General features: G+C 42.1%; 2 protein-coding genes across 2 annotated transcripts in view; one reads left to right on the top strand and one right to left on the bottom strand.

The window, feature by feature from the left end:
- Window positions 1-13,999, top strand: part of NGR-A29 (neuropeptide receptor A29) — a 94,831-nt gene extending 80,832 nt beyond the window's left edge. Inside the window, exons 6-7 of the mRNA XM_089736587.1 lie at window positions 10,615-10,799; window positions 13,917-13,999. Coding sequence (XP_089592713.1) covers window positions 10,615-10,799; window positions 13,917-13,999 — 268 coding nt within the window. The remainder of the gene's footprint in view (window positions 1-10,614; window positions 10,800-13,916) is intronic.
- Window positions 14,000-18,995: 4,996 nt separating this feature from the next.
- On the bottom strand, window positions 18,996-19,880 carry LOC114248686 (uncharacterized). Its single transcript, XM_028182012.2, has one exon. It carries the CDS (start codon window positions 19,878-19,880, stop codon window positions 18,996-18,998), a length of 885 nt encoding a protein of 294 aa, XP_028037813.2.
- Window positions 19,881-23,088: the final 3,208 nt, after the last annotated feature.

A 23,088-nucleotide genomic window follows, 5' to 3' on the forward strand; every position in this document is an offset into this window, starting at 1 on the left:
TGTTAACTTCCATGTTAATTCAATAATAAAAAAATATTTATAAGTTTGTAATAAACATTTTATCTTGTATATACAAGAAAATGTATAAAATGTATAAAATGTATAAATGATGTATATACATCATGTAGGAGTAAATGTTTTGAAAAAAAGAATCGTGAGGATCTTTAGGAAGCTCTATTATTCGGCAATAATTATTGTAAACGTTTGGATGATTTGCAATTGCCTCTAGAAAGTATTTCGTCCATTGGTTCATTATCAATCCATCTCAGAGGCTACTGCTGATCTACAACTTCTTAGAGATGCGTTGATGCCATTACCTCGTAAGGTTGAACGAAGACCAGTTTCCAATTACAGTACGGGATGCCGCTTTTGTGACAACACACATAGTTAGAAAAAAGTCCTTAAGAATCTTACTGGGCATGTCTTTAGTTTCATGTTTAGAAAGCACTTATGCAGATTATTGACGAAAATGGATTTCAATTTTAGACCCAAAGACTGGTATCAGAAAGATGTTTTTCTCTGTTATCAAAGAAACTGTCTTTAGAAATGTTGAGCAAAGTAAGGTCATTAATTCTGCGTCCAGTAGCCAGCAACATGGTTGTTGGTGTCCTTCAAGCTACATTGAGGCGTGATCTGGTGGCTGGGTTTGAAGAAAACCAATTTAGAACTATTCTCGGATCTCATGTGAATGGGACTACACTTAGTAAAATTGTATAAGTAGTTGAATTTTGTTTAGCTATTCCGATGGCTTTTTTAGAATAGCAATTTTTATTAGAGAGCTTGAGAATGTTTGCTGTCCTACATGTGTTTCGCCCACAGAAAGTCGACAGCGCTGCTTTATGATGCAGAAGGATTGTTTTATAGGCAAAATTTTCTTTTTGGAAAAGAAAGAATTTGGCAACATCTGCAGACTTAGGATCAATTTTAAAACTGTAGCACCATATGCACCATCTTCTAGTTGCTGGTAAGTATGCTGACAAAGTGGATTGCAACCAGCTAATTTTCAATAAATCTTCTCCTGTGTAGACTAGTCTGTTATTTGTACAACCTCCCCCCCCCCCCTCTCTAAGCTTTCAGGGTTAATGTTTAACCTGTGGAGGAGGAAGGTTTTGGATTTCGTGCGAGTTATCTAGCGTTCGGGATCTGAGGGCTTGGAAACCCAAATGCTTTCGTTCAGTCTGGGAACACTACCAGGTAGGTTCCCTAGACACTGTTGAAGTGAGTCAGTACTCCGGGGAGAAGGTTGAGAGGAGGAATTCTCCATGCTAGTTGCATCCTCTACGGTATGCTGAAGGTCCATCTTGGTCGGCGAATGGGTTTATATCCGGATGACCCCACTTTCGAAAAACTTTTGTGGTCACTTGTGGTAAAAAGTGCCATTTCGCAGGTTGATTTCCTCGTGATAGCCTGTCGGCTACGATGTTGTATCTCCCCGAGAGATTATAAACTGACAGTTATCTTGAACTTATCGCTTAGGTTTAAAAATCGAAAGGTCAACGCTAGTGAAATACTTTCAGATTCGTTTTGATTGTCACTACCATTGCAAATAGTTCTTTTGTGGGTGAGCAGTTTCTGTTGTTGAGCTGACCATAGACAGGACGTTAATATTTTGTCTAATTGTAACCCCTATCCATGTCCGAAGCTTCCGTTGCCAGGAAATGGTTGGTTTTGTGTCTCGGCAATGTTTGACATGTGGCTCCGCGTCAGCACTGCATTTGTAACCCCTACACATGTCCGAAGCTTCCGTTGCGAGGAAATGGTTGGTTTTGTGCATCGGCAATGTCTGACATGTGGCTCCGCGTCAGCACTGCATTTAATTGTTAACACATGCAGGATGGCCTGTTTTCTACAGGGGTGTTTTTTCTTGAAACTTCGCAAGAAAATTTGCAAGTTAGCATAGATTGATGTAATTCCGTCAGAGTTTGAGCTAGGATGTTGTTGAGTGGTCACTTTATTTCTCGCAATTTTCCATCGAATCCCTAGACATGTCATCTCTTAAACCAGTGTACTAATTGATTTTTTGTAAGGCTGACTTGGCAGCCCAAATAATCCAAGAGCTTTAAAGCTTATGTGGCCTGAAGACTCAACTTTGACTTCTTTTGATGGACCAGGTGGGATTTGCGTAGGTGGGATAACACTCAACATCCCTTTGCACGCAATGTCTCCGCGACCGAGCATGCTATGCAAGCAAAAAGGTGTATTTGTCTTCATGGATCAAGAAAAAGTCGCGTAGGTAGGTTAACATTTGACTTCCCTATGTACGTAAGGTCTTCGCGACCGAGCATGCTATGGGAGCAAAAACGTTTATTTGTCTTGGTGAAACAAGATCAAGTCGTGTAGGTAAGCTAGCACTTCGATTTTGCACGCAATGCCTCCGCGACCGAGCATGCTATGGAAGCAAAAAGGTGTATTTGTCTTCAAGGACCAAGAGAAAGTCGCGTAGGTACGTTAACATTTGACTTCCCTATGTACGCAAGGTCTCCGCGACCGAGCATGCTATGGGAACAAAAACGTTTATTTGTCTTGGTGAAACAAGATTAAGTCGTGTAGGTAAGCTAGCACTCGACTTTGCACGCAATATCTCCGCGACCGAGCGACCGAGCACCCTATATAATGGAAATTGACATGCCAGCCCAGATAATCCAAAAGCTTCACAGCTTCTGCAGCCTGAAGTTTCAACTTGGATTTGTTTTGATCGACCAAAAGGAAGTCATCTAGGTAGACTAGCACTCGAGTTCCTTTTGCACACAAGGTCTCTGCGACCCCGCATGTTATGGAAGCAAAAAAGGTTAATCCAAAAGCTTCACAGCTTCTGCAGCCTGAAGTTTCAACTTGGATTTGTCTTGGTCGACCAAAAGGAAGTCGTCTAGGTAGACACTAGCACTCGAGTTCCCTTTGCACGCAAGGTCTCTGCGACCCGCATGTTATAGAAGCAAAAAGGTGTGGCTCTGAAGCCAGACCGAAGGGTAGGCATGTCATTTCATACTAACTCATAAGAAGGTACCGATTCCTTCCTGAAGGTACTGATACTGGTACCTTGGTACTGATCCTCAAGAAGTATCGACGAAATTTTGCGACTGATACTAGAAAAATATTCCTGAGAAATGTTCAGTTCTATCATCCAGTCCCCTGGGTGGAGAAAGTTTGGTACCGAGGTGTCCGAAAACAGTTAAGTGTTTTATCTTTACGACCTTGTTCAACTCTCGAAAATTGGACGCATTGATCAGTCGCTTTTCTTCCGCAGAAAAAGGTAGTTTTTTTTTTTTTTTTTACGGTATTTGGTAACCATACATGGTTTACAAATTATTACAATTTTGGTGGCACTCAGTGCCTCCCCTCGGTGTCTTCAATTGCCCCCCTCTGGATTGTGCCAGATGTTACGGACTATGTTTATAATGTTTGGCTTGCCTTTTGTACGAGGTCGTGACAAATAGGATTGTAGCCCTCCGAGGGACTGAATAGATTTCAATTTAGTATTATCAAACAAAAATTCCTCAATGAGTGGTGCGTTGGCAACAGGATACTTTGTTAGAGACCACGGAAATTAAACTTTGACGTCTTATTTCTATCCATACGGCCCTTTTTTCCGTATACAATTTAAAACGCTTTTACGGGTAACTTGTACGACGGAGACGATTTGCCAAAGTTTTCAGTAATTATGTTACAAAGATTATTAGTTTAAATCTGTTGTGTTTTTGTCAAAATTTCCGTATTGACGAGATCAATTTGTTTTACAACAATTTTCGTTACATTCAATTGTTACACACAGTTGATGCATTATTAGATTTACAACGTCACTGACCTGGTGGGATAACGAGCCGATTCGAAGATCGACCGTTACCTTTGAATCCCGTCGTTTCTTACGCAGAGACTCCTTTTGTTCTTTTTCGCTTGACGAGCTGTTCGAACGCGAGGCGTCTCCATCGCGTCTCGCCTGGACATCTTCCCTCTCAGAAATTATGGAGCTTGACTCAACATCACCTCCAACAGATGACGCGTGATTCATGGCGTCCGATGATAGGATTGGTAAATAATACCCGTAATGATTGCAAAATAACACTCATAGAAACACAAAATAAATATTTTTTGCAATTAATAAGAAGTCGAATAAATATTTGTGGATTTGCGACTTCACAGTACGAAAGTACACAACGCTATGAAGATCAAAGATGGCTGCGCTTCCTTTATACTTGCTGGCAGCACCTAGCGGCTAAAGATGGAACTAAATTGACTGTCTATGGTTGGATATAGACAAGGAATTTAAGCTAAGTACACACTGCTTCTTCATAATACAATGCTGTATGTTTTCCAAAGGCACATCAATATTAGTATTTTATATAGCGGTGGTAAGATAAATCAGTAAAAAACTTTGTCAGAAAAAAAAATTCGCAGAAAATATTATCTCGTAAGCAATAATTAATTTATTTTACATCATGCTTACAGCTCGTTGTTTTATCCACATTAATAATGTTATCGTGGTGCTGTTAAGTGAAGTAATGTAAGCATTTGTCGCCACAATAGAATCTAGGCGAGTATTGTGATATACGAAAGAGCACCCACCTTTTTGCATTGTAAATCTGTTGTATGTCTGCTGAGTGTCGTTACCTCTGTGGGATTTCAAAATCTTGAGGCGGATTATATGACGCCACATCGATCTGTCCTCGGTGGCGTGGGACGCCTCACAAACGGTGGTTTTATTATTATTATTTTATTGTTTAGATGTGTGCACGAGCTCACAGCCCACCTGGTGTTAAGTGGTTACTGGAGCCCATAGACATCTACAACGTAAATGCGCCACGCACCTTGAGATATGAGTTCTAAGGTCTCAGTATAGTTACAACGGCTGCCCCACCCTTTAAACCGAAACGCATTACTGCTTCACGGCAAAAATAGGCGGGGTGGTGGTACATACCCGCGCGGACTCACAAGAGGTTCTACCACCAGTAAACCGGTGGTGTTCTGTGTGCTTAGTGCGAGTTTTTTAACGTTCTCGATAGCGTAAAAGTTAACTCAAAGGGGAATGCCCACTCTCCATAGTGTACTGGGCCCAAGATGGACATCAAAATTCGATGCCTCCAATGAACACTATTCCAACTCAAAATTTTGAAATTTTCGTTTTTTACGCAATACGCTTCACTATTTTAAAAGTATTACAAATCATTATTGATGGGGTTCGAAGCAAGAGTAAATCAGCTAGTTACACAAGAAAAAACCATAATCATATTTGCAATAATAAAGATTTTATCAACTTTTTTCGTTTAAACGCTCCTCCTGTAAATCTACGAATTTGGAGTTAGCGTAGTGTTCATTGGAAGCATCGAATATTGCTATAAAAATGGACTGTTTCAAATTCTTAAATGTATTAGATATCTAAAAAATATATTGAGTTTGACGCCACTATTATAAAAATTAAATAAATAAATAAAATAGTTTTGAGGTTAATTTTCTATATAAATAAGTATCGGATTGTGAGATACTTAAAGAACTTTTCTTTTCTTAATGTTTAATTTATTAATTATGATAAGAGAGATGTTCCTTATGTATTTTTATCCAATGTATGGTTCTGAATCTCGGTCAGGTTAAAACCACAATTCACAAAATGTTTTTCAGTCGTAGTATGAAACGTTATTGATCGGTATCCATAATCGAATTTAGCTGTGATCCTTAACTGCTGAGCCAAAGTCGTCTTTGAAGGGAGGATAAGATCCATAAAACAGAGCCAGTAAAATAAATCGAAGAAAAATCAAAACACATCCATCTTGAACGTAAGCGCAAGCAGCAAGCGAAGCGTCAGTCAGTCAGATTAAAATCAGTGTTATATAACGGAAAAGAATTACATTAAATTGATATATCAATTATTTTTTTAAATAACCGACAGTTGATTTATTTTTCTTAATCTTTTTTTTTACGAGTACACATTATCTTTTTATGTTTTTGTTTTAGTTGTACATATTTAAATAACAATGCTAGTAAAGTTTTTTATTGCTTATTTGAGTGGACGAGCTCACAGCCAGCCTGGTGTTAAGTGGTTACTGGAGCCCATAGACATCTACAACGTAAATGCGCCAGTCACCTTGAGATATAAGTTCTAAGGTCTCAAGTATAGTTACAAGTTAAAGTCCAATGTCCAATGTCTTTGATGTTATTTTATGTGCTTATAATCTAAAAACCTGAGAATCTGAAAACTTTTGTTAAGTTTTACGCATTACAGTTTTCGTGGTCACGGACGGCTCTGTTCGTTGTCCATGACCACCGCTATGGGATTACATACCACCCTTCACTATAGTATAGTCTCCGGTTTTTGTTAGTCGCAGACACAATGAATACTACAAAGCAATAACGGGTCCGCCCGTATGAAGGGTGGAAGAGCAATTAAACTTAAATTTGAAACTTAGACTTCTATGTGATGTGTGTTTTAGCGGTAGGCAGCGGCTTGGCTCTGCCCCTGGCATTGCTGAAGTCCATGGGCGACGGTAACCACTCACCATCAGATGGGCCGTATGCTCGTCTGCCTGCAAGGGCAATAAAAAAAAATGTGAGACCTATATCTCAAGTTGGGTGTGCGATATTGATATCGCGATGTCTATAGGTTCTGATCATCATCATCATCTCAGCCTGTCTGCTGTCCACTGCTGAACATTGGCCTCTCCAACTGATGTCCAGTGCGGCCGGTCCGTTGCCATAGGTTCTGATAACCACTGAAAATCAGGCAGGCCGGCGAGCTTGTTCACTCGTCTATACAATAAATATCTTTTTTAATTAATAAATAATACATGTTTCTTGCTTTACATACAATGCTGACACGCAGACATATTGTATATCTGCTTACACATTGTACTACATTTTCCTCTGAATGTGTGAAGCTCATTGTTATTTCGCCTGAAATTTAATCACTAACACGTCGGCGGGCCCTAATCTCTAGCTGAATATATTGTTTTCGTACGAATCACAATGTGTTCGGTAAATAGAGTAACGGGCCGTTCTTTTTTTAATTATAATACTTCGTTTTACTTTCGAATCTACACTAATATATAAATCTACAGTGGCTTTTACGGATGTTCCGTTATAACTACCGAACCGTGCATCCGATTGACTTGAAACTTGGTATTCATGTAGAAAATACATGTACTTAATGGATAGGCTATGGCATAATATAGGCTATGGAATAGGAATAATGACTGTTGGACTCCCTACACCAGTTGCGGGGGCGCTAATGATGAGAATTGGAGAATGTTTGTGGGGGTAAGAAATGATAATGTTAATTTTAAATGCCCAGCGAAGCGATCGGGTACAGGTAGTAACTTTACAATTTTCGTGGCATCGGTCCGTGACCACGAAAACTGTAAAGTCTTCGGAACGTCAGAAATAATATAATGACATGAAAAACGCAAGATTAAAGCGCAAAACTGGTTTTAATTATGCTATGGTACTCGGTCATGATGTGCTCATACCCTACCTGTTATCAAGCGGTTCGTAACCAGAGACATAAGCGTAAATTCTTCTATGCAATTTGGGAGACGATTTATAGTCCTAAAATATAGCTGAACATATGTCTCGTCGTTCATTTCGGAACGCATTAGCGGCAGAAATAGGCAGGGTGATTGTACATATAGCTTAACATCTGTCTCGTCCTTCATGTCGGGACGCATAAGCGGCGGAATGAAGCAGGGTGATTGTGCATATAGCTTAACATCTGTCTCGTCCTTCATGTCGGGACGCATTAGCGGCGGAATTAGGCAGGGTGATTGTGCATATAGCTTAACATCTATCTCGTCCTTCATGTCGGGACGCATTAGCGGCGGAATTAGGCAGGGTGATTGTGCATATAGCTTAACATCTATCTCGTCCTTCATGTCGGAACGCATTAGCGGCGGAATTAGGTAGGGTGATTGTGCATATAGCTTAACATCTGTCCCGTCCTTCATGTCGGGACGCATTAGCGGCGGAATTAGGCAGGGTGATTGTGCATATAGCTTAACATCTGTATCGTCCTTCATGCCGGGACGCATTAGCGGCAGAAATAGGCAGGGTGATTGTGCATATAGCTTAACATCTATCTCGTCCTTCATGTCGGAACGCATTAGCGGCGGAATTAGGCAGGGTGATTGTGCATATAGCTTAACATCTATCTCGTCCTTCATGTCGGAACGCATTAGCGGCGGAATTAGGTAGGGTGATTGTGCATATAGCTTAACATCTGTCCCGTCCTTCATGTCGGGACGCATTAGCGGCGGAATTAGGCAGGGTGATTGTGCATATAGCTTAACATCAGTCTCGTCCTTCATGTCGGGACGCATTAACGGCAGAATTAGGCAGGGTGATTGTGCATATAGCTTAACATCTGTTTCGGCCTTCATGTCGGGACGCATTAGCGGCAGAAATAGGTAGAGCGATTGTGCATATAGCTCAACTTCTCTCTTGGCTTTTATGTGGGAACGCATGGTTGCTTAGCGGCAGAAATAGGCAGAGTGATTGTGCATATAGCTTAACATCTTTCTCGTCCTTCATATCGGGACGCATGATTGCTTTGCGGCAGAAATAACCAGAGTGGTTGTGACCACCCGTGCGTACTCAAGACACGACGAAAACCATTATGTGCTGGTTGACGATCGCAGTATAGACAGATTTGATACTTGGAAACACACAGCTCTTCATAGTAGATTGAATTCCTTAATCAGTTTTAAGACCCCCAAGCGAAGAAATAGGGTGGTGTTATTCTAAGCGCGCGCTACGACTAATACTTGGAAAGAAAATGTTTATCTTATAACAAGGTAGCTATAAAATGCAATGGTTTAATGAGATTATAAATTTCATTTGTTAGAAAGAAAAATATTAATGTCAGTGGCCAGTGGGCGTTCTATGGCTTGAATTAAAAACAAACTGGCATGTTTATTTTAACCTAGGAACTTTGCAGAGTCACTGACGTCTTTTCATAGAATATTTTGTGAATCATTAAGTATATTTACTTGTAATACATATTTAAGTCTTCAAAAGTAATTCAGTACCAAACTCGCAACCTTTCTTCCTTTCTTACATACATCCTTTCATATGTAAAGGAAAACCTTTATAGTCTAAAACTCTTTAGTTTTATAAAAAGGAATTTTTTTTTTTTTTTTTTTTGCTTACATGGGTGGACGAGCTCACAGCCCACCTGGTGTTAAGTGGTTACTGGAGCCCATAGACATCCACAACGTAAATGCGCCACCCACCTTGAGATGTAAGTTCTAAGGTCTCAAGTACAGTTAGTTACAACGGCTGCCCTACCCTTCAAACCGAAACGCATTACTGCTTCACGGCAGAGATAGGCAGGGCGGTGGTACCTACCCGCGCGGACTCACAAGAGATCCTACCACCAGTATATATGTCATTCATTTATATGTCATTCAGTGAAGTTTGACATTCAGTAAAATGAAAGTTCAGTTTATTAAAAATAATAATTTAATTAAATTAAGGGCTTTAAATGTTGTTTTCTCATTATACACATAACAGATAACGCAATTAAGTCTTTTATTGTTTATTTATTCTGGAGTACCCAATATCATTATATATATACATCCTTTCTTACATACATACGTAACATTAACATATAATAAATACAAATACAAATACAAATATTTACTAACAATCACGCCACGTTAACTGGTCCCGTGCTAAGTTCGTAAAGAACTTGTGTACCAGATACCGGAAATAAATATAATATTTTTATTATACACATACATATATTTAATATACACCCATAACCCTGGAAAGACATTTATATTTATCATACAAATATCTTCCCTTGGCGGGATTCGAACCCGCGACCCCCTTGTGTAGTGACCATGTCACTTACCACTACACCAGACGGCCGTTTTATATTATATATTTATTTATATATATTATTTATATTATTTATTGCTTATATATTTATGCGTTATATATTTTTTTATTGCTTAGATGTGTGGACGAGTTCACGGCCCACCTGGTGTTGAGTGGTTACCGGAGCCCATAGACATCTACAACGTAAATGCCGCCACGCACCTTGAGATATGAGTTCTCCCTCCTTGCGACGATTACCCTCAATGCTGAGGGTCGTGGCTTTTTCTAACTAATTTCTCCTGGATTATCCTGCGCCATTCCTGCCTATCCTCGGCTGTGTGGATAGCAACGTGGACTGAAGTGTAGAGAGTGGAGCGTCTCATGTCCGACCAGCGCATTTGACTTCTGCCTCTGAACCTTCTTCCGCATACCTTGCCTTTTACCAGCATCATATGAGTTCTAAGGTCTCAGTATCGACCTTTCAAACCGAAACGCATAACTGCTTCACGGCAGAAATAGGCAGGGTGGTGGTACCTACCCATGTGAACTCACAAGATGTCTACCACCCAGTCAAACAAATCAGGGCAATGGCAGGCTTCAGAAAATACCCCAAAACGCCTTAAAAAATATATCTTTATTTTACACACAGTCAATACAATACAATAATTGCGAAAAGTTATAAAATGGCGAGCTTAACTCAACAATTGAGTTATCTACCAGCTTACCGTTCTTAAAGAGGGTGAGCTTTACATACGTGGGTAGAAGATTACAATCTAATCAATTAAAGCCGGTGGTACTAATACTCATTCCCTTCAGGTACATGGTGGACCGGGAATCTGCTTCAAAGGTCTCCCGTCGAATCCAAGATTTGTTATTCGCGATGGCCGTCTCCAATTCGTGCATGAACCCGCTCGTCTACGGCTCCTACACCCTGGACATAAGAGGAGCGCTTCGGAGGTTCCTCAAGAAATGCTGCAGCTCGACTACGCCTGAAGTAAAAGGTGAGTGCGTTGGACTAAATAAAGGATCTCATGGGATGAGACCATGAGATCCTTTATTTAGTCCAAGTTTATTTTGTATTTTAAGAACTCATCAGAGACCGTAGTGCTGCGCGAATATCGACTATCGATTAAAAGATGTGACTGAGTTCTCAATTATATTAAACTAGTTTTTGCTCGCGACTCCGTCCGCGTGGAATAGTTACGGCCTGGCCACGGGGATCGGCGGTGCGAACAGCGAAGCGGTGGACGAGGCGACCATTCGCGCAGCACCGTTTGCAGGCCACCGGTACTCACGTTCGCCGCCGCGACTAGTAAGGAAGTCCAACAGCGAAATGTCTATATCGAAATTATCTCGATATTGCTTACAAATTAATAGTTTTTTGGTTCAGGACCTATTATTTGGAAAAGATTGTGAAGTACATGATTTGAATAAGAATCGGAGCATACCTATAGATGGAGAATTCCACAAGAAGTACGAGAAATACTTTGGGTGGCTAGACTTCCAAATAGCTGGTCTAGCTAGTATTTCAGCTAATTTTTTTTTATTGCTTAGATGGGTGGATGACCTCACAGTCCACCTTGTGTTAAGTGGTTACTGAAGCCCATAGACATCCACAACGTAAATGCGCCACCCACCTTAAGATATAAGTTCTAAGGTCTCAAGTATAGTTACAATGGCTGCCCCACCCTTCAAACCGAAACGCATTACTACTTCACGGCAGAAACAGGCAGGGTGGTGGTACCCACCCGCGCGGACTCACAAGAGGTCCTACCCCCAGTAATTATGCAAATTATAATTTTGAGGGTTTCATTTTTATTACACGATGTTATTCCTTCACCGTGGAAATCAATCGTGAACATTAAAATTTGTTGAGTACGTATTTCATTACAAAAATTGGTACCCGCCTGATATTCGACTACCGGTGCATCGCTCAACACCGGACGTCTTATCCGTTTGGCCACGACGAGTTAAAAATATAAAAAAAAAATTATTAAAAATATAAAATATAAAAATTTCGGCGTTCATTTTTCGCGGCGAAAACAACTAAACTCATTTAATCACTGCACTATTCGCCGCGACTACCGCTCGACTCCGTGGCTTGCGCCGTCCTTATTCATGCATTTGTTTTGCTCGCCCGCCGCATCGTAAGTCGCCCGCGCGATTCGCTCGGTACATTCCGCCGGTCGCTTCGCCGGTCGCCGGTGCGCGTGGCTTGTTAGGTACATTTCTATGTTCTTATTTTAGTCGCTAGACGCTTCGCCGTTCGCACCGCGCGAATATTCGTATCGGCGAATGTCCCGTGGCCAGGCTGTTACTTTGGCATAACGCTAAATTTTACCCCCCACTTCATTTACCTAGAAAGTGAAAATATCTTGAAACATTCTTTATCGGTGCTCCACTTGTATTGGTCTTACCGTGATGTTATTTAAAGCCTATAACCTTCCTCAATAAATAGGCTATCTAACACTGAAATAATTTTTCAAATCGGACCAGTAGTTCCTGAGATTAGCGCGTTCAAACAATCAAACTCTTCAGCTTTATAATATTAAGTATAGATAGATAACGTATGCCCCACTCTTTGAATAGGAACGCATGACTGATTCGCGATAGAAATAGACGGAATACTAATATTTCTACAGGCACACCTTACCAGTGAAATCTATTATTAAGTATGCGGAAAAAGTCGCAAGTGAATCATGTTTTTCAAAAAAAAAAAAATTGCTTAGATGGGTGGACGAGCTCACAGCCCACCTGGTGTTAAGTGGTTGCTGGAGCCCATAGACATCTACAACGTAAATGCGCCACCCACCTTGAGATATGAGTTCTAAGGTCTAAGTATAGTTACAACGGCTGCCCCGCCCTTCAAACCGAAACGCATTACTGCTACACGGCTGAAATAGGCAGGGTGGCGGTACCTACCCGCGCGGACTCACAAGAGGTCCTACCACCAGTAAAATTTGTTTTAATCGAATTATAGCGCGTAAATAAATCTGTATCGCCACACTTTTCACGCCACAATTTCCTTTCGTCACGAACTCATTGGAGCTCCGTAATATTTTATGCAAAACGACAATTCACATTTCTCCGTAAATAAAATAAATTTACGCATCCAAAAATATCTCTCGAAGACTCATTCACGTGACACGAGGCCGGTGGGTGTAAGCTATAACACTGTCACAAAGCAATCAAAATCTTAACAGAAAAGATTTACGCTATATTTTTCTTTTGTCGTAATGATTACTGCCACGAAATTGTTTTTCTTTTTCTCGCTCACGGGGCAAGCTTTATTTTTATCGTCGTAAATATGTTTAAAGGTTATACGCAAGTGGTTACCGAATGAGTTACCATAAAGACGTGATAACCTTCAAACCGGATAAATCAGACCGAAGGGTCAAGTATATTTGTGTGAATAGAAATAGAACTTGTTATTGCGTTCAAGGGCAGGCGAGCTTACGACCCACATAATGTTAAGATAAGGCCGATAGACATCAACAGTGCCAGAACAAGGTACAATCAAGTCAACTTTTTTTTTATTGCCTAGATGGTTAGACGAGCTCACAGCCCACCTGGTGTTAAGTAGTTACTGGGGCCCATAGACATCCACAGCGTAAATGCGCCACCCAACTTGATATATAAGTTCTACGGTCTCAAGTATAGTTACAACGGCTGCCCCACCCTTCAAACCGAAACGCATTACTCCTTCACGACAGAAATAGGCAGGGTGGCGGTACCTACCCGCGTGGGCTCACAAGAGGTCCTACCACCGGTATTATACTGTACACCAGTATTACTGAGGACTATTTTAAAACCAAATGTCGTAACGTTCGGGGAACACCGTGCTAGGTTTTACGGCATGCATATACTGCACGATTTACTGGTGGTAGGACCTCTTGTGAGTCCGCACGCCACCACCACCACCACCCCGCCTAGTGAACGGTACTGAACGCCCCGCCCCGAGAACTATACTGAGACCTTAGAATTTATATCTCAAGGTGAGTGGCGCATTTGCGTTGTAAATGTCTATGGGCTCCAGTAACAACTAAACATCAGGTGGGCTGTGAGCTTGTCCACCCATTTAAGCAATAAATAAAAAACGTGTAATTTTAATTGAACAGGTCAGGCCGGTTCGAGCTCCAACAAGAACGCCAACTTTGATACTCCACACATCACGGAACCCAAGGTACATATCGAAAAGTGAATGGCTATTTGGTTTAAGCGAAGGTTTTGCAATTTCACAGGAGAGCCATTTCAAGTTTAAAATTTGAATAAAATATTGTTAGCCCAGTAAGAGTAGCGCCATCTATTGCCGACTAGTCGAACGAATATCGAAGGATCTAGTAGCATCTAGAACGCTCGAGAAGTACAACGCCATCTATTGTCAGATAGCGGGCCGGAAACACAATACTAGAGATGTGTGGAATATTCTCGGCTATAAAGCAGAGAGGGCACGCAGTAATCGGAACTACTCGAAGCGAAACAGCGAACGGATCACCTGAAGCAAAGCGGAAGAAGCGAATTGAGAGTTTTAAAGTGTTTGTGAAGTGTTTGAAGTGCTATACAATGTTAACTTGTAATTCGCTAGAATTTTATTTACCCCGAAGCCCAGCGCGTAACAATATCATAACAAAAAAACTTCTTCAGCTATTTGAACTTAATTGAAGTTCAATTAAAAACATTGGCCTGTTGATGCTAATGCTGACGACGGTTCTTGGCACGTCCGGAAAAATAAGGATGTGGAGAGGCTTTTTGGTGAGCCAAATATTCTGGGGGAGATGAAGGCACGGAGGCTCGGATGGCTCGGTCATGTAGTGCGTATGGTGCAGGATCGGGCTGTGAAACGGGTGTACGTGGGTGTACCGGAGGGAGGCCCAAGTACCGCTGGTCTGACGCTGTGGAAGGAAATTTACGTTAGCTCCAAGTGTCGGACTGGCAAGGTGTTGCGCAGCGCCGGGATTAATGGCAGGCAAAGCTTACTGTCGGAGGCCAAAACCCAGTTCGGGGTCATAGCGCCAGCTCAGTAGTAGTAGTAGTTGATGCTTATACCAAATAAAAAGCACCTTTAATTACAAAGATAATGAATGTCGCGTGCTAAGCGAAATATCGCTTAAGCCAAATAGCCTTTCACCCTTTGATTTTATTATTTTAAAAGCTCACACGGAAATGCGTAGAAAATTATCAACAAAAATTTTAAATTTAAAACAAATTCAACTGGTATTGGAACATGGGGGACAATTTTCTAACGCTCTCTCGTACGTAGAAAGGTTTTTGTTGTATAGTCCCTGATGTTGAGAATTTCCCTAGGGGTGGATAAATTAGGTTAAAGGAAACTTTTAAGCGATATTGTCTATTTCGTTGGCTCAGTGTATTCAGTGGGGTAAAGATTTAGTTTTTCATAAATGTGTTCCTCGGTCTGTTCCATGGGGAATGCTCTGAGGAATTATTCGAGATGATCCCCTCATCTCCTTTTTATCATCACACCCCCCGCCACCGGAGCAGAGTTCATCCATATTGTCTGGAACCGCTGCGTTCATCGACACTGCGTTTCCAAAGATCTTTTCTGCTACGTACCACCGGTTTTGGAATGAGCTCCCCTCCACGGTGTTTCCCGAGCGCTATGACATGTCCTTCTTTAAACTAGGCTTGCGGAGATTTATTTATTTATTTATTATTGCTTAGGTGGGTGAACGAGCTCACGGCCCACCTGGTGTTCAGTGGTTACCGGAGCCCATAGACATCTACAACGTAAATGCCGCCACCCACTTTGAGATATGAGTTCTAAGGTCTCAGTATAGTTACAACGGCTGCCCCACCCTTCAAACCGAAACGCACTACTGCTCCACGGCAGAAATAGGCAGGGTGGTGGTACCTACCCGTGCGGACGCACAAAAGGTCCTACCACCAGTGTTTATGTATATTAGTATAGCTGCTGGTCGGTAAAATGTTGTTGTATCGTGTTGAATATCTGCGAGCGGCGGAGCGCGGAGCGACGTGCGTTCGTCTCGGTGTGGTTGCCTCGACTGGCGACCGGTTTCGGTCACCGCAGCATTCACTGTACATTCGTTTGAATGGCGAGATGTACAGAGCTGCACTAAGGAGACGCTGCCATCCCGGGATTCTGCGATTGTGTTTCACATAGGGCAGCACGCCACATCACCCCCCTCCAGAGACCGAGTAGGGCGATTAAGTTTGGAGGTCCCGGAGATGTGCAGGAAATCTAACAGATCTTCTTTCAGGAAGTGTGTATGCTGGCTTAAGGCGATCAGCAGTTACTGTCACCGTTTTGCCTTTTATCAGTAGTTTAAAATATTTATCATTTCTTTCTATAACCGGATGTGGTCCAGTGTACGCTGGCTGTAAAGAGGCTCTCAGCGCATCTTCTCTCAAGAACACATGACTGGTGGTAGCTAGATCTTTATAGACGAAGATGGATTGTCGTGTGTGTCTTGAAGCAGGTACTGGTTTAAGGTTGTTGGCGAATTGACGAAGGCGTGCTGTATATTCCGTGACGTCGGTTGTTCCTGCAGTACCCGGATCGAAAAATTCACCAGGTAGCCGAAGTGGCTCTCCATATACTAGTTCGGCTGCACTTGTTTTCAAGTCATCTTTGTAGGCACTTCTTATCCCGAGTAGGACGAAAGGCAGCACTTCCATCCAGTTTTCATTACCGTGACAAGTGATAGCGGTTTTTAGCTGACGATGGAATCTTTCTATGGCGCCATTACATTGCGGGTGGTAAGCAGTGGTCTTCTTATGATGGAATCCTATTGATTTCGACAGGTGTTGGAAGAGAGCGGACTCAAATTGACGGCCGCGGTCGGTGACTATTGAAGACGGACATCCAAACCGCGATACCTAGCCAGTGAGTAAAGCTTTTGCTACTGTTTCAGCTGTAGCATTAGGTATGGGTATAACCTCAGGCCATCTCGTGAAACGATCGATTGCTGTTAGGCAAAAACGGTTTCCTCCGCATATGGGTAGCGGTCCGATGAGGTCGATGTGAATATCCATGAAGCGTGCATTTGGAAGCTTGTACGTTCCAAGAGGAGTAGAAACGTGTCGGTTTATCTTAGACCGTTGGCATGCTAGACAAGCTCTTGTCCATTCTCTGCAGTCTTTGTTGATTCCGGGCCAAATGTACCTTTCAGTTATCAGTTTGATCGTGGCATTAGTACCAGGGTGACTGAGTCCATGCAGGTTTTCGAAAACTTGTTTTCGCATCATTGGCGTAATATAAGGCCTTGGAGTCTGGGTGCTGGTATCGCAGTAGAGCTCTGTTCGACCTTCCCGTATCTTGATCTTTTCTAAGCGTAGTGATGTGCCATTGTCTAATAGCTGTTTTAGTTCTGGATCAGTGTTTTGGGATTGGGCTAACCTTGCGAAGTCTAAGGAAAACTCTACTTCTTCTACTCGTGAGAGTGCGTCTGCAACCACGTTGTCCTTACCAGCAATGTGCTGTATGTCTGTGGTAAATTGTGATATAAGATCGAGGTGTCGGAATTGTCTGGGTGAACATTTGTCTTTGCGAGTGTGGAAGGCGAAGCATAACGGTTTATGATCTGTGTAGATAGTAAAATCCTTGGCCTCTAACATGTGTCTAAAATATTTGATAGCTTCGTATATAGCCAGTAGCTCTCTGTCATAGGGCGAGTATTTCATCTGAGCTGGAGAAAGTTTCCGGGAGAAGAATGCAAGTGGCTGCCACGCAGAGTTCTTCTGCTGTTGTAGAGCGGCTCCGATCGCAGTATCTGATGCGTCAGTGACTAGGGCCAGCTTGCATTGGCTGTCAGGGTGCGCAAGGAGTGTGGCGCGACATAAGCTATCTTTGCATTCTTGAAAAGCTTTCAAGGTGTCACCCGATAGGTGCACTGGGTGAGACCCTTTAACAGATCCCGTCAGAAGAGCATTTAGGGGAGTCTGATATTTAGCGGCGCCTGGTATGAACCTACGGTAGAAGTTGATCATTCCTAAGAATCTTCGCAGTGATCTGATGGTCTTTGGTTCTGGAAATGACTTTATGGCTTCTACCTTTGTATCCAGTGGCTTTACTCCTTTGGCTGAGATGGAATAGCCGAGAAATGAGACTTCAGATACCCCGAAGCGACATTTGGCGGTGTTGATGATGACACCGTAGTCTCTGAGTCTGCTAAATAGTTGTCGGAGATGGTCTTCGTGTTCCTCTTCGTTTCTAGAAAAGCACAGAAAGTCGTCGACGTAAGGATAAACAAAGTCTAGTCCACGTGTCATTTCATCGACGAAGCGTTGAAACGTCTGGCAAGCGTTGCGAAGTCCAAACGTCATATGTGGGAACTCATATAAGCCGAACGGGGTAATTATGGCACTCTTCTGTATGTCCTCGTGAAAGATAGGAATCTGGTTAAAAGCTTTTACCAAATCAATGGTGGAAAAAATTTTGCAACCAGTTATATTGTAGGTGCAGTCGTGCACATGTCTCACTGGGTATTTGTCCGGAATAGTCCTGGCGTTCAGAGAGCGATAATCGCCGCAAGGCCTCCACTCGTTATCCTTTTTCGGGGCTAGATGGAGTGGAGAGGCCCAAGGGCTTTCAGATGGGCGGGCAGTTCCTGATGCAAGCATCGACTCAAATTCTTTTTTGGCTATCTGTAGTTTGTCAGGTGCAAGTCGACGGGGAGAAGATGACACTGGTGGGCCTGGCGTTGTCCTGATGTAATGAACTGTATTGTGCTTGATTTCTTGATGGTGTCCGGATGGGTGTGTTACTTCTGGGAGCTCGGTGAGTAACTTGTGGTATCTGCTGGACCCGCCGAGTGGTATCTTTATAGATGATATCGTGTTCGACGAGTTTACAGGTTTACCTATAGCATACAGTGTTGTAAGGCTATCCAGAAGACACTTGTTGCGGATGTCGACTATTAGGCCGTAATGTTTGAGGAAATCGGCTCCAATGATGGCTCTGGTTACATCTCCGACGATGAACCGCCAGGGAAAATCGCGTCGTAATCCTAGGTCTAACTCTAGATTGGCATATCCGTACGTGTTGATTGGTGTACCATTAGCGGCGGATAGCTGGAAGTTTGTTTTAGGACGTCGCCCCGATAAAGCGGATCGTGGATACACGCAGACGTCGCTTCCCGTATCTACGAGGAATTGTACCTTGGTCCGACGATCTACTACGAACAGGCGACCAGAGGAGCGAGGGCAGTCGTCAGTCGCCATTACTGACCACCCCTGGAGTTTTCCGAATTTTTCCCGGGATCCCGGGATTTTCCCGGGATTCTTCTTGGACTACTATCTCGAGATTCCGGCTCGAAGTCGCATGGTTTTATGCAGTTTCTTGCGTTGCTACCGAATTTGAAATGATAATAACATTCCGGGAATCTGCGGTAGTTGGATACGGACCTGGTCATTGATCGGCTACGGTCACGGCGTTGTGTGGAGCGAGACCGCCGGTCCTGCGAGTTTAACTGCGATGATAAATTTTGTAACTGTTTACGTAACTCAGCGATTTCTCGTGCCATAGCGTCCATGGTGGACCCGGGTTCTGCTTGAGCTGCTGCGACTTGAGGTGCAGGAGTGGCGATGTCTTGTATCTTGTCGGCCAAATCAGCAAGTACCTCTAGCGACGAGGTAGGTTGAGCGGCGATCACGGTTTGGATGTTGCGCGGCAGACGGCTGGTCCAGATAGTCTTCACAAACTCTTCGGGCACAGTGGGCCCAGCTAAGCTTTGTAGGTGGCGAAGGAACTGTGATGGCCTTCGTTCGCCTAACTCTTCGTGCATTAGCAGCTGTTTCACCTTCTTGTCGTGCGAAGCGCTAAGCCGTTTGATAAGTTCTAACTTTAGCTTCTCGTACTTATCTGTGGCTGGTGGTGAGATGATAATGTCTTTCACTTCCTTCGAGAACTGATGGTCAAGTTGTCCAATCACGTAGTTGAACTTCGTGGTGTCTGATGTAATGCCGGATATCGCGAATTGTCCTTCTACTTGCGCGAACCATATCTCCGGCTCCTCGGGCCAAAATGGCGGCACTCTAACTCCGACCCGAAACAACTCTGCAGGCCTCTGATCTTCTACGTGCTCTTTCTCCGTTACGGTTGTCATCGTGCGTGTTCAAATCACGTCGGGGTCACCAATATAGCTGCTGGTCGGTAAAATGTTGTTGTATCGTGTTGAATATCTGCGAGCGGCGGAGCGCGGAGCGACGTGCGTTCGTCTCGGTGTGGTTGCCTCGACTGGCGACCGGTTTCGGTCACCGCAGCATTCACTGTACATTCGTTTGAATGGCGAGATGTACAGAGCTGCACTAAGGAGACGCTGCCATCCCGGGATTCTGCGATTGTGTTTCACATAGGGCAGCACGCCACATCAGTATAGATTATAATAATAATAATAATAATAATAATAAAGCCCTTTAATTCCGAACTACAACCATGAAATTTAACATATATTTTTTTTTACATTTTATTTCTTATAGTATATTAGCGACCCGCCCTCGCTTCGCTTCGGAAACATTAAAACACATATGAAACCAAAAAAATAAAATAAAAAAAGAATTAAAAAAAGTAGCCTATGTTCATCAGGGACAATGTCGGCTTCTAATGGAAAAAGAATTTTTCAAATCGGTCCAGTAGTTTCAGAGCCTATTCGAAACAAACAAACAAACAAATCTTTCCTCTTTATAATATTAGTATAGATCTCGGAGTTCGGTGTGCCTCGTGCCATAGGCCTCCTCCAGCTCTCTCCATTGGGCTCGGTCCTCTGCAACTCTGGTCCAGTATGGTCCTAGGGTTAGGTGTATATCATCACTTTTGTAGGCAGCGGCTTGGCTCTGCCCCTGGCATTGCTGAAGTCCATGGGCGACGGTAACCACTCACCATCAGGTGGGCCGTATGCTCGTCTGCCTACAAAGGCAATAAAAAAGGAAACATAGTGTAGACGCGACCTGAAACTAATGTCGCGAAAGGGCCTGCGCTGTGCGGACGTGTGTATTGTTAGTTCGGACGCGCTTCAAGCGTTGAAAATGGCAAACCAACGATGGAGTACAGAAAAAAATATAGATCTTATTAATGAATATCAATGACAAGGGTCCCGAAACACCTACAGTAAAAAATCAAAATTATCTTCAGTCATTCGAAAATATGTAGTTTTTATAACTCTCAGGATCTTCATCTGTTAATTCAGAGACTAACTTCACGGCTCCTAAATGCCTTCTTGTTGACCATCCTCGAATGTACTAACGCCTTTTTTTTCTTGATAGTCTTTTTTTTAACTTTATAGGTATATAAGCATTTCTTTAGCTACATTGAATATAGCAAATTATAGCTTTGATGCTGAAGGCGCCATGGTTACTGCGATACTGTGGATTTCGCGACACTAATTTTTTAACGAAATTACTTTCGCATATATCAAAACTACTTTCGTGAAACTGAGTTCAACATGCATGACACTAATTTCGTAATGTAAACTCCGCATTAGTCTCTGAAACCGAGGACCCAACAATTCAGTACTTTAACAAAAACAAAAAAAAAAGCGAAAATGCAAATCTAATTGATAACATTTACTTATATATATTTTTATATGTATATATTTATGTATATGCATTTATTTAAGTACGAGCATTTGTATCTATAAATATTATGTATGTTATATATACACATATGTTTAAGTAATATCACTATCACACTACATCTACCAAGGTTCATATATGCACTCCCATAAGGTAGACTGTCAGAGAATGCCTATGGCATTAAGTCCGCCTTTATACCGTCTAGTAAATAAAGTTATAAATCAAATAAATAAATAAATAGTATTCATTAACCGCCAACGACAACTTTCATTCAGTTGGGAGTTTCACTTCTCACCGTACAGCTGATAAGGCTCTTGGGTAGCTAGACTCAATTCATCTCAGCGAAATACTGCCCTAGCCCTACGTAGGTGTTAGCAAATTCGCCAGGCTGAGCCCCGTGATCTCGGCTACGCGTTCAGTGAAACTAGTTTAACCCCTCGAGGTTACTAGCGTACGTAGGAAAGGAAAAAAATATCTGTCCGACAACCGTGTGCCCCACTTTTACCGGACAATTGAGCGAACTCTTCAACTGACTGAAACTATCTTGCGCTATTTAAAAAAATGTATATAGTCAATTGTGATTTCCGATCTTCAATGGAAGAAGAAGCAGCAAGCCAGAATTAGTGACTTCTGCTCTCCTGTTTCAATGAAATACAAAAGTTTGAGTATGCGCTTTGAAGCGATCTGCTCAGAATAATTGTTGTACGATTTCTTAATATCAAACAATTTGTGCCCCTTTGATTCTTGAAGTCATTGATACGACATTCCTATCAAAAGTGTCGGGCTTCTTTCTCTCCGTATATACAAAATACAAATACACAAATTCTTTATTTTCAATTACGAGTCAAAGCAATACATTGATTGGAGTTTCCTTTTAAGCGTGCAAGCCTGTACTAGGAGACTATATACACTTAGAGATATAAATAAATAAAACATTTCTCGTCGCTCTCGTTGCTAATTGAAAGAATTGGCTTTATGTGTCGCTTGCCGGGAATCTTTTTGAAAAAAAAAAATGGTGGCTAAATTAGGTGCGTGTTCAAACAAAGCTTATTGCGTGTTCCAGTAAAAATATTATTAGTTTAATGTGTTGTTATATACTAAATATATTTTCGTTGACGTGTTAATGTTAATAAAATTTAATTATGTACATTTTATTATCAATGTTTGTGTAGCTGTTAAGTTCGAATACCGCTCAATCGATTGAGCAGAATTGTTAAATTAAGATGTGTGTAGTTTAACACAAGGTTGTTAGGTCTCCTTTAGAGGCGTTCGGGTAGTTGTTAGCAAATCCCACCCCTCTTGACTGAGCCTTTGCTCGCCCACCTACCCTGTTAAAACTGGAAAGTTCTCCGGGCCATTAGTAACTTCTCAAACACAAAAAAAAATCCATAAAAAGTCTCGGCCTATTTTTCTTTAACATACTCTAAAACACGTTAGTAAAATCCTTATTCAATAATGTTTTGGATTCTGCGCATTGGGCATTGGACGACAAACTCAGCGGACGCGCGGCATTATAGCTTCAAAGAAACCGCGAAAGGCGACAATCCTAAGCCTTACATTGCTACTTATGAACTTAATAAAACGAAGTAGTTTATGTAACGGTGTTCCATATTGACACAGGGAATCATCTCCTCGCATTCTATAGAATTCTGAATTTAATGACTAAATTTACAATAAAAAAACAAAAGGCTTTGAAGTTTATCACACGTAGTAAACAACAGCCGTAATGTAATGCAAAAACGT

This window comes from Bombyx mandarina, chromosome 21 (assembly GCF_030267445.1).
Source record: "Bombyx mandarina strain Sakado chromosome 21, ASM3026744v2".
Classification (NCBI taxonomy): domain Eukaryota; kingdom Metazoa; phylum Arthropoda; class Insecta; order Lepidoptera; family Bombycidae; genus Bombyx; species Bombyx mandarina.